Source organism: Austrofundulus limnaeus, unplaced genomic scaffold (assembly GCF_001266775.1).
Source record: "Austrofundulus limnaeus strain Quisiro unplaced genomic scaffold, Austrofundulus_limnaeus-1.0 Scaffold269, whole genome shotgun sequence".
Lineage (NCBI taxonomy): Eukaryota > Metazoa > Chordata > Actinopteri > Cyprinodontiformes > Rivulidae > Austrofundulus > Austrofundulus limnaeus.
Window position 1 is genome coordinate 376,714 of NW_013952671.1, and position 12,336 is coordinate 389,049.

General features: G+C 39.5%; 1 protein-coding gene across 2 annotated transcripts in view; it reads left to right on the top strand.

Annotated features, from left to right (window-relative positions):
* The window catches only part of LOC106526285 (glucosidase 2 subunit beta), a 210,977-nt gene extending 199,268 nt beyond the window's left edge, over positions 1-11,709 (top strand). For both annotated transcript variants that reach the window (XM_014020853.1, XM_014020852.1), the window contains 2 exons: positions 6,233-6,332; positions 9,153-11,709. In XM_014020853.1, coding sequence (XP_013876307.1) covers positions 6,233-6,332; positions 9,153-9,290 — 238 coding nt within the window. In that variant the 3' untranslated portion in view covers positions 9,291-11,709. The remainder of the gene's footprint in view (positions 1-6,232; positions 6,333-9,152) is intronic.
* The last annotated feature ends 627 nt before the right edge of the window (positions 11,710-12,336 follow it).

Below are 12,336 nucleotides of genomic sequence, written 5' to 3' on the forward strand. Positions count from 1 at the left end.
TTTATTTATTTATTATCCCTGTGGGTAGAGTATGTTTGAGGTAACAAACTAAATAAACACGTCGTTTGAATAGTCAGTCTCGTAAAGAGGAGATTACGAGTCATGTTTTGTAAACCATTTTTAATAAAAGGCGGAGCAAATAAACAGCAAATTAAAAGATAAAAGCAGATGTGTCGTATGTTCCTGTGTGTRTGAATTAGTAATGAAGGCGCTGGGCACAGTGGGCGGTGAGGGGGTGAGAGGAGCACTGGCTTCTAACGATGGAGCCGGTGCTAAGCTTGTGGGCGGGGCACTCTCTGATTGGAGACCTGACATGAGGGGCAAGGGTCACTCTTTTTAGTCTTACCTTAAATCAACCAGCAGCTCTTTTCAGATTATTGCTACATCTGGTTTTGTAAATGATTAGCACGTTAGCAGCTTAGTGAGGGGACTAACACGTAGCATCAGATTGAGCAGATTAGCTCTGAGGCCTAATTTCTGGCAAAGAGAGCTAATGAGTGGATGCTATGGTAGGAAGGGGAGAGTAATAGGTTCAGACATTACAGTAAGACAAAGCTTCTTGTGTTTGTGACTTTCACGGTTTGAACTCTGTATGAGGGGCTGGTTGTTTCAGAGCAAGTCTAGCATTAAAATTCCASTTTCTTTATTAGTCCAAATGCATTGAGGGAAAACTTCAGTACTAYGTTTTTTAAGGATTTTATTTGAGTTTGTGTAGTGATGTTCCAATGAATACCTATCAAATCAGCCAAAGTTAACAAAAGCTTAAATTTGCATATTTCTTTTGCTATTTAAAGCAGCTAAATCCCTTTAAAAGTTTATTTGTATGCTAAATCGCTTTTCAATAGAGTTGTTCGATACAGACAATTTTCTTTCAGATTCTGATTCAGAGTAAAACTCAGGCTGTATCGGCAACACTGATACTTTGTGCAAATACACCTTATGTGACTGGTAAATCTAAAAAAGTGGTGTATTTCAAATCACTTCTTTATAAAGAATACAAGACATCAGAAGATTTTCTTCATTTATTTTAAACTTAAAAAAGACAGTCATACCAAATATGTGAAAACATACTTTTAAACAACTAAAAATGAAGGAAAACACTTAAAAGCATTACATAAATTGCTGTTTAATTATCAAGAACTACAATAAAAATGAAAATACTGACAATATTACATCTGCAGACTGAATGACTGAGCATGTGTCGCTCTGCTTACGTGTCAACTAGGCGGAAGAAAAAGTAGTTCCCACCAACCGCGTATGATTTAAACAAGATTTCAGTAATTTAGTTACATTCCACTGTGATGATATACATTACCTGAAGTGAGTGAAGTATCAGAGTATTGATATTTTGATTTTAGTRTAGATTCTTGAGAATAAAGCTCTATTGTTGGTGGTATTGATATTTCTGTATTGATCCATCATCACCACTTTTCAAAGAATTTTCATGTTGAAACAGTGACTAATGGATTCATTGTTTCTGTTCAGTCATGGGGAGCTGGTACATTTCTTCAGCTGTCACTGGGMAAAAGGTGGGATGTATTCACTCACCTGATCAGCACTGGTGGTCGTAATACAGAGGAACCTTAGCTTTGGATTAGGGGTTGGGTTTAGGCTACAAAAATGACTAAAAGGCAACACAATGTCCTGATAAGAATAGAAACAGAAATGCTCATTGTTTGCAGGGCTTTAGACTCTTTCCCCCCCATTTTTGCATCTCATTGAGTCTTTTGTAAAACCCTGTGTACTCCCTACAGCTTGCCTTCAACGTAGACAGGACTTCCTGTGTTTCCTGTTGCTTCATGTTGTTAATAGTATTGCATGACTGTGAGAGCTAAGTTTAGCAACAACTGTGTTGCACATTGCTGCCTTGAAAATATTTATCCATAAACTAGAATAATTAGAAGAAATCAAATCAGATCACAGTTTCATAGTTCAGGGCTTTCCAAACTTCTCCATGTCATGGCCCACCCAAACAGTCTCAGCTTCTGGCCAGGGACCCCCTTTATAACCTCACAAACAGTGTTACAAAATATGTAAGAMACAAACTCTTAGAATGTTTTTTCTCACTTTTATTTGTTTAGCATAATAATTTTATTAACATGTTTTAAACATTGTTTTATTTTCCCACTGAAAAAACAATGTTTCAACAAACCATTGACCATAAAAACAGAACCTCTTAAGCTCTCTTAATTAACATTTCACTATATTACTATAAATTWTATCATCTTCCCCTCATCTTCCCTTGTGTGGTTTTTTAGTTTTTCTGTTGATGGTTGTGCCTCCTCTTGATGTCTTCATGAAAATGATCCTTGCTCTGCACAGGGTCAGTGGCAGCATGACCCAGAGCACCTGTTCTCCCATGTTTGTTATGTTCTGTCTTCTTCTGAATGTTCTGAACTGTAATTTCATTGTGCTCTCTGTACGATGACAATAAAGGTCTAATCTAATCTAATATTATAAAATAATTGAAAAACTGATTCTATTAATTTTTTTTTCTTCTCATTTTCCTTCCAGTTTTCTAAGCCCACCCAGCGCCTCCACTTTGAAAAACATGTTATGGATCAGATAGTTTATAACGCAATTTGAACATTTAACCAAAGTATACTACTTATTTTTTAAATTTCAACAAACCAAATCTCTATAATGAATGCTGTGTACATTTTTTTTTGTTTTGTTTTCATTTCTGGTAAACTACCATAAAAAACTATCATATCTAAAAAAAAAAATTATAGCCATGTAGCAGTTTTTACCATCGTTCATCTCTGTGTTTGTTGGTTTCGTCTGGAATGAAAGAGTATAAAAATTTCCAGTAAGCTTCACAAATATCTACACACATGGTGTTTTCGTTTTTTATTTTATTAATTTTTTGCTTCAGTATCTGTGAGGTGTTTAAACACCAGAGTAGGGTTGTCCAAATGTTAATTGCTTCTGAAAGGTTGATTTGTGGCTGCAGCAGAGKGGGTAACTCCCCTTTCAGCGTTGAGTGAGATTAGCGGTGGATCTTCAGGATTTATTACTCGAGGCACCCGGATTAGCACCGCAACGGAGCTTAAAACAGAATCGCTGGTCACCGCATCGTTTTAAAGAAGTAAGACAAGCTTATATCAGCTCAAGCTATTATCAGGAGGAGAAAAGGGCACTAATCAGCTTTTTTTTAATGGTAATTACCCTTCATCAGGATTAGACTGTAAAAAAATGAGCAAATCACTATTTTGACAGTAATAAAAATGTTCCTAATTTCAAGCATTGTCTGTTAAGACACACGATTAGAAACCCATTGTTCCCTTCTGTGGCACTTCTTTTCCTTTTCTTGCTGAACATATCCCAGTTTTTAATGGTTTTGTTGGGGGTATTGGACATGATTAAATCACAACTCCATCTGCTGTTATGCGTGTCAATAGAAATCACACCTCAATAATTCAAAGGCAAAATTAAATGAGATTGGCTTTCTAATGTGTGCAGTTAGAGGCATGTCTGAGCTCCCCCAGTGCCCACTATCTCCCCCACGATGTATGGATAATAGGTTTAGCTGGTTAGATATGCTGCCTATTACAGGTTTAACTTTGATGAAGGGCCCATTTTGTGCCATTAGGGAAGGCCGGCTAACAGAATGAGTTCTCATCCAGATGTCTGTAAATAAGATTCTCACGTTTTAGGCCTGAAACGGAGCATTTCTAACATATTTTCCATCATTATTCATTAGACAGAAGAGCGAGCTCGTAGCCTCGCCGTCTCTTCCTCGAGGCTTCAGATGGATTTCTGCAAATCTAAGATTCACTCTCCAGCGGCAACATTGATCTGTTTACCTAGTGAAATTGCATTCATTCATTTAATTTCTCGGAGAACTGAAATGTGTCCTTGCCAGTGATTTGAATAGCTTTGGTTCGACAAGCGAAACYGCGGGTGGGCGGGGGCGGGGCTTTCTCTACACACCGGTGCCAGTGAGAACATTCGAGTGGTAAGCCAAATGATTTAAGGAAACTGATCCCGCTGCTACAAGTGCAGACAAGCATGGTTTGTGTCATGGYGGCAGCTCAAAGCCAAACTGTGACTAACTGGATCAGTTGTGTTTAAAGAGACAGCACCAAAATGAGTTAGTCTCTGACTCACCTGAGAACAGGGGTGATAGAGGGGCTTGTGGAGCGACAATAACCAGGAATTCAGACCAAAGCATTGCAGTTCCTCTTTATATAGACCCCAAATACATCATTTAAATATAAAGAAGAAGGATTTAAAAGCRTGGTACRTTCCCTTTACAGATATAGTTAGGAGTTTTAACATCCGTATTTGCATTGGTTTTCATATTTAGGAGAATGCGACGTATATTTTTGTTTTGGTTCAGCTGGTGGAAGAGAGCTTCTGTATAATGTTACACACCRTTGCCCTGGAGTTAAGCACTACAACCCGATGAATTGTGGTTTCTTCACTGGTGTAAATAACTATCTGTGCAGCCGCCCGGTGAAACCCGACTGTAGAAAATGGTCTGCCAWTAACAAACCCAAGTCGGTATTATTACAGGGAATGATCTGCCAATAAGATTCCATCTCATGACTCCTGAGAGTCCAGATGACTGGTGTGTTGGCCCCATCCCAGCCATAACTCAACCCTAATTGACAGGGTGTGTGTGTGTTGCCTCCTGGGGGCTCAAGAGGGCCGCCGGAATGAGAATGGAGAGAAACGAAGGAAGTGAATAGAGGTCGAAGCAAACGTAGAGCGGGGGTGTTGCAATGGATGAAGAGGAGGAATGGAGCTGATGCACCAGGGATCTCTGGTCTACTGGCAGCCATATCTGACGCTTTCTCCGCTCCCCCTGACAGCAATCCATTTGAGGGCCTCCTGGTGCTAACACAGTGCTAAAMCCCAATCAAACAGGCTCAATGGGACCAAAAAAAAGGGTGAAACACTTAGGCCCAGCCGGCTCCCACTTGTCTGAGCAATTCACCTCTGACTGACCCGTTCAGGYATCTTAAATAAGACACCGTGAACAGCGCAAACGTCTGAAAGCCAAGGAAAGCTTTAGTGAAACCAAAGTCTGCTTCATCTTTGGCCTTACTGGGGTCAAATGAGAAGAAAATGCTATTTAAAGGAAAACTGGGGGGACGGACGCTCAATTAGACCAAGAAGCAAACACGAGTTGATAAAATATCAACTAAGAAAACAAAAAAAAAAAACCCAACATTATAGGTCATAAAATTAAGCTAATGACCTCCTTAGGATCCTAAAAAACAAGCTCTCAAATAGCAGAGCTGATCTGCCCGCCTCATAATCTCCTTTGGAAAGGTCAGTGTGAGCACATTTATCAAGTGTTGCACTCTCGTGACAGAATTGGCAAGTCGTGTGAAAGGCACTTAAGCAAATTACCAGAACAATTCTTTGAATTAATAGTTTCTATAGCTTTTTGTCTGGAATGATTAATAGGAGACTGGAAAAGCAGTGGGGAGAGAAAAAAAGGAACGTTTGCAGAAAGTGAGAAAGATTGATTTCATTATTTATGCTGTGTCCTCCCTGTTGCAGATAGAAAACATTTYGGTGGGGCGACACGGGGCGAGAGATCAGAGCGAGGCACTTTTCCTGTAAAAAATCTTCCCTCAGCCATGCACCAAATGCAGAAAAAAGACCTCCATCCACACACGACAGGATTAGTGTTCGACTCGAATCGATACGTCCCAAGCACAACTGCGTTTTTTTTATGCCTCCTAAAAGAAGCTGCTCGAGCGAAGATCAGAGGAAGTTAGACAGCATAATGAAATGGCATCTGTCAGTGCTGAGTTGGACCGTGTCCACCGGGCACCCTGGTCTGCTTCAGTTTAATGTACTCCCCTTGAAATGTTTGGTGAGAATGTAATTAGCTAGCAGTGGGCAGGCACACTAAAACCGAGACTGGCATCACTGTTTTTCCTCCTCTCCATCCCCCCTGTGTGTTGTTGTGCACAGTATTAACAATGACAAAACGGTAATTAATATTTTCTCTCCATTGTTGAGAAAGACAGAGGACACGGGGAGTACCGCTGCCAACGAAGGCCACTGCCAAACGGAACGTCTTGCCAGCTTTTTTATTTTTGTTTGGAGAAAAGTGTTTTTTAGTAAGCCAACTGAGCGGCATTTAAAAAAAATGTTTCCGTCCTCTGTTTGGCCCAAAATACTCTTTAAAGAACACTTTGACCAACAGTTAAACTTTGTGAATAAAGTAGACCGTCAAAGGAGTAAAAGAGGCTTTGGTTTTTGTGTCCAGGGTGTGGGGGATGTGGGCAGGACCACCGAAGAACCACTACAGTCAGATGGTGTATGAGAATGGAGAGCCATGCTGGCAGGGAGGTTCACGCTCTGCTACAGTAAGTACATGTACAGTGTACACTCACACAAGCATGGTTAAAGAAAACCATCTTAAAGTCTGCTTTATTCAATTTCTGTAAGACCAGAAAAAGTATTTCATGTAGGAGAAAATACTAACTTCTGCTGTGGATATTGTACTGACAGAGATGTAAAAGTACAAATACTTCATAACCGTACTTATGCAGAAATTTTTGTTATCTAAACTTTACTTTTTACTTCTTAATCCCCTTTTTACTACTCCTTAAGGCTGGGTTATAGTCAGTGTTGTATAAAGTACCTCAAAGTGATGAGTAAAAGTACAAGTATCTTATCATAAAAATACTTTGGTAAAAGTTAAAGTCTTCTCTATAAACATTACTTGAGTAAAAGTCTTAAAGTATCTGATATTGTTTGTACTTACAGTAAGTATCAAAAGTAAATGTCTGACACAAAATCTACTTAAGTATTAAAAGTAAAAGTACTGAGTAAAAGTGAGCAGTTAGATTTCCCAAAATGACATTTATTGGAAGGTGACTTCTCAAAAAAAAAGTTTTTTCTAACGGCGTGCAGCTGTGATGGGTTGTGTACAAGCTAATATGGTGTCAGAATGGTATATATTTATACTTCTCATCCAACCACAATTAAATTCACTCTGTCCAGGAGACACAGTTTATCAGGATAGTATTTTTTTAAGTAATAAGAACTCGGAATAAAATAGGAGTAACGACTTTCTACTTCTTACCTTTTTAAAAAAATGTAGTGAGTAGAAAGTACAGATAATTGTGTAAAAATGTAGTAAGTAAAAGTAAAAAGTATGCTGAAAAATAATTACTCAAGTGAAGTACAGATACCCAAAAATTCTACTTAAGTACAGTAACAAAGTATTTGTACTTAGTTTCATTACAACTCTGGTTATAGTTCACCAGCATAGGTGTTTATACTTGACACTATGATGTAGTATTCTCCAAAAGTACATGTGGCAGTACACTTTATAACTTGTGAAAATGTTGGAAGTAGGAGAGCAAAAGCTTGACAGGCAGACAAACTATTTGAATGGTGMRCGGCGCTCGCAACCTTTACAGAGCTACAAAAATTCGGAGGTGCTCGACCTCGCGCTGGGCCATTGGCAGGGGCGGGGACGGTGTAATTGCGTCACTATTGGCGTGCGCCCCCTCGCATCCAGCGCAACGCGTCAACTATAAACTTAGCTTTACATTTTAATTAGTCTCGTTACTCCCCTTTCATTTCTGCTTATTTTCATTCTGGCTTGTAATTGTTAAAAAAAAAACTAATCCGGGCATATGGTGCCTCCCAGAAAGAATGAATTTAATTGTGATTGGATAAGAAATGAAAACGGTAAAAACTAGGGGTGCAACGATACAGAAAAGTCACGATTCGGTTCGATACTTTAGTCTCACTGTTCTATATTTTTTCAATACAAAAAAGAGAAATGTCCATGCCCTTTTTAACTTGTAATTTATTTATATTAATTATGAACATTTGTTTAACCTCAAAAGTACAGTTTTTAAATTAAATGTAGCTGAAACAGCAAGTTTCTCAGTGGATCTGTGCTCACAAATGCAGCCTAGGTGGAGTAGTCGAACACAGATCCACTGATCCTTCAACACAGAGCATCTTCAGAAGACATGTTAATAAAATAAATGTWAAAAATCTGTATTGTTCGATACAAGTGTGTATTGAACCTAAAGCACTGTATTGAACAGTTCGATACGGGTACATGTATTGTTGCACCCTGAGTACTGCAGGGCTATTCAGCTACATTTCTCAGGGGGCTACAGTTACTCAAAGYGAACATCTAGTGTTCTAATGAGTAAAATGCTGCATTTTGTAAAAGAAAAACAATTATATTTTCTCTTTTAAATTAGTTTATTTTGTTGCACTGAATCATGAATTTAAATTATATATATATATTCTTTTTTGTCCAGCCTCATTGGCAGGCAGGAAGTCACCTGTGGGCCAGAGGTGGCCCACGGTCCACCAGTTTAACAGCACTGCCCTACTGGTTTATATGTGATCCATCACACCTGCATACAACACAAATCCTGTCACACTCCAGCAGGAAACATCAGACGCAGCAGAGAGATCTGCAGCTGAAACAGGTGGCGCCCAGATCGTAGATTTATTCAGTTCTGCAACATAAACAGTTCAAATAAACCATTTTAAGGCCAGATTTACAAAGACTTTCAGCTCACAATGAATATATGTTCACTGACTACAACTGCAACAAAACAAAGAACTTGAAAATCTAAAACGTTTTGACGAGTCAGAACTCCACSAGCCTGGCAGAACTACTTAATATCTGCACGCTACAAGATAGCAGGCGACACAAAGAGAGAGTTTATTTTTAATCCCAGCTCAGGACAAAGAGCGAATTACCTGCCTGAAACTTGGGCACAATAATACCTGTCAAGTTTTATCTCCGAGGCTCTCCAGGTGCTTTTTGTTCAGCAGGAGGATCGTCTGCTCGGGGTGCGTTATGATGTGAGGCATTGYCATGGAAACCCCCTACAAGTAGAATAAGTTGAAAAAATTTTTCCCATTGCTTCCTTAAAGTCATGACAGCAGTAATCCCCCCCTCCCCCTGTTCGTTGGATGACAGCAGTGATGTCACATTATCCTAACTGTGTCCTGGAAGGACTTTCTGGTTCCAGGCGAGGAAACTTGTATATATTTATTAAACAGCAAGTTTGATTTAAACCTCTTGTTTTTAGTTTTGATGAAGGCAGGATGTATGTAATGGTCTTCACAGGGCAGCTCCAGACTGGGGTTAAAGCGGTCCGTTGTCCTGGCCTCACCTCCTCCTCTCTGTGTGTTTCTAGGTCACGCTGACATGTGGAACAGAGACAGGCCTGCGATCAGCGAGGGAGCCCAGCAAATGTCAGTACATCCTGGACTTTCAGACTCCTGTGGCCTGTCAGCCAGTGCTGAAGCAGAGGGGTGTGCACAGTGAACTGTGACCCCCACGCCTTACCGCCTCAGCCTAGAATAACTCGGACCCCTGCCCCCGTCGGCTCGCCCACAGTGACAGGCTGGGGGTCCTGAGGGTCCGTGTTGTCAGAACGCATATTCTTCTCAGCCAGTTTGACTGAGGTCAGAACGGGTTTTTCAGTGACACCACTTTAGTTTTTGTGTCACTTTACTTCTGTTACAAACAGGATGAACTGAGATCCTCAGATCTCTGCGTTATTTTCATCACATCAGAGCAGAAAGACTCAGATAGAGAAGGAGAAACCAGGTGAGTCGGAGCTGTGCTTCCAACTGTTCAGCTTCTAATCYACAAAACAGCAGCAGAAACGTCTGCTTCAAGCTACAYTGCAGAAACTGTCCATCTAACTGTTTTACAATCTGTCTGATACACTGAGCAAGAGCAGAATGTGGTGGATTATTAATCCTGCTAATCTGGAAATGTTCTTGTTTTAAGAAGTCTTACTGCACTGGCAGATTGTATGAGCGCTATGAAGGTTTTACATAAAGTTCATGTATTTATTTTTTTGGCACGAGCACTGTTCCGCAATTTTTGAGCTATTTCAACGAATCCTGTATGAAAACTCTCAGCTCCTTCAGGCTGTGGCTTTTAGTATTTCAGCCATTTATACTGAGATATTCAGACTTTYCTATTTTTCTTCTTGAAAATGAATGGAGCTGTCCACATCTTTAACATAGTCAAACCATTCCTGCGTTAACGTCTTTGTGCTAATTTTAGCTTATTTTAGATTTTCTTTTTTTTTTTTGGTCTTTTCAGATATTCTGATAATATAATTTTTGTGCTTCTTTCTGCTGATTTAAGCCTTTTTTTTACTTCTTTCTTTCAGCTGTAGGTACTTTTAGCTTTCTCAAAGATAAATTCATCTTTTTGTGATAGTTTGAGCTGATTTGTGCAAGATAGGGCTTTTTTTTTACAACAAATTGCAAAATTTTATTTTTTCTCCCCTGGCAAAATTTTTTTTTCAGTATTTAGCATTTCCACTACATTTGCACAGAAAATGCATATTCTTTAGTTTCACTTAATTTGAGAATTTTCAGACTATAATCTAGTGTCAACTTATTTTAGATGGCTAATTTTTGCAGTGTAGCAAAGACTAACTAGATTAAAAGCAAAAAAAAACGTTGCCAAAAAAAGCTGTATGGTGTGTATTGACATGTTTCTTGTCACAATTGTAGAGAAAAAGACAAACAAAATTTTTATTTTGTTTCTGGAAACCATCCCAGGTCCCCAAACTTGGTTTTGGCCTCCAGGGTAGGGTCCTGACCCCCRATATTTGGGACCCACTGGAGAGCCTTCTGACAGATTGTTCCCAAAGTTGAGGTTGGGACAYCCTCGTGGACCACAAAACACCAAGTTTAGGGTCTTCAGATGAGCTCCAGTAAAGAAGTTAGCAATGAAATAGTTACTATTAGCAAATAGTGCTAATGGAATGCTAATAGTACATTTTTGCCAACATTATCACAACAGCTTTAACAGTTGTCATTAGTCGGTAACAGTAGAAATACAATCATTGGAAGCTGAAACATTTGGGAATCTCCAGTTTAGACCAAAGGTTTCAGCTTTCTGCTCTGAAAATAAAAGTTTTCATCCTCGACTCTCTGCTGCTGTTTGAACTTTACAATCAGACTCTTCAGTGATCGAAGATCCCAGACGTTGGGAACCACAGAGCTAGCTGATGCTCTTAAATAACTGCCTGTTTTGCACCAAGAAAACCATCCTTCAGCTAGATGGTAGTGTTTTATTAAAGGCCTCATTAAAGGGAGAGTTCAGGTATTTTAACGTGGGTTTTGTAGAAATAATAAAATCCTGATCTGCATTCGCTCACATCGTGTTTCTGCCCTTCTGATGATGTTCAAGAGCGTTGTGTTTGCACAACTTATTTTTGTAACGTTGTCTAGCGTATCTGACCAACGCCAGCGAGGATAAATCTGGATGTAAACTTTACTTGTCATGACAGCCACCTGCCACTCATAACTGTCATGCTCCTAATGTTCACATGAAATATGAGTGTTCRTTTGTGCTGGAAACTAACGTACAGAACCAAAAAAAAGTACTTTTCTTCCTAAATAAATCCAGTGTTCTGATTGGTTATTTACAAAGTGCTGATTAAACTCCACCCTCTTTTTTTTACATCAGCTCTCCTAAAATTGAAAAGTTTTTTTACAAACACAGATTTGTTCATTTTCCAATTATAGAGTGGAGTAAAAATCGGACTTGTAGTTTAAATATTTATAGTTTTCATAAAGAGAAGTTGCTCGAAGGCCAGACAAAGTATTAAAGGGAGTAACACAATAACAGCTTCGTAGAAGAAATGTCTGTTTAGTATTGCATCATTTTTACAGTGTTTAAAATGAACAGACTAATAAATAAAACATTGCTGTTTAAATTCACTTTGTGTTTTTTTCCTACACCACATGACCTCACTCACGTATGTGTGTTTTTGTTTACTGCAGTGACATTATACACACATATAAAATGACTTAAATCCTTCACAGTATTTACAAGCTTTCATTTCTTCTCTCCAGACTGTAACACTTATTGATTCGCAGACTGCACCGTGTTGTTCTTCCTGCCGTCTCTGATGTTATGCAACAGCTCGTGGAGTTTGTGCAGCAGAACCTGCGGCTCATTAAGGGGGAGCTAAATCAGCTGTCAGGTATCCAATAGTCTGCCTGATGTCTCCCTGCCCTGCTGGGGCTGCTGGGTGGCTGTTTGCCTGCTAGCGATGCAATAGCCTCGGGCCCTGTAGCTCCAAACTGCTGCTTTTTATTTATCTGCCCTCAGCTCTGCGTCCACATGCTCGAGCTGACCAATCGCCTTCACCTTCAGTTTTTTAAATAACAGGCAGTTTTTGTTTAGAGGGCCGAACACGGCGAGTGGACCGCATTATTTTTTCAAACCGTACAAAATTCCTTTAGAGGAACTACAACACAGCAGCTGGACCAGTTCATCTAACACAGTGTTTCCCAAAGTTGGGGTCGGGACCCAAAGTGGGGTCCCGAAACATCAAGGTGGGG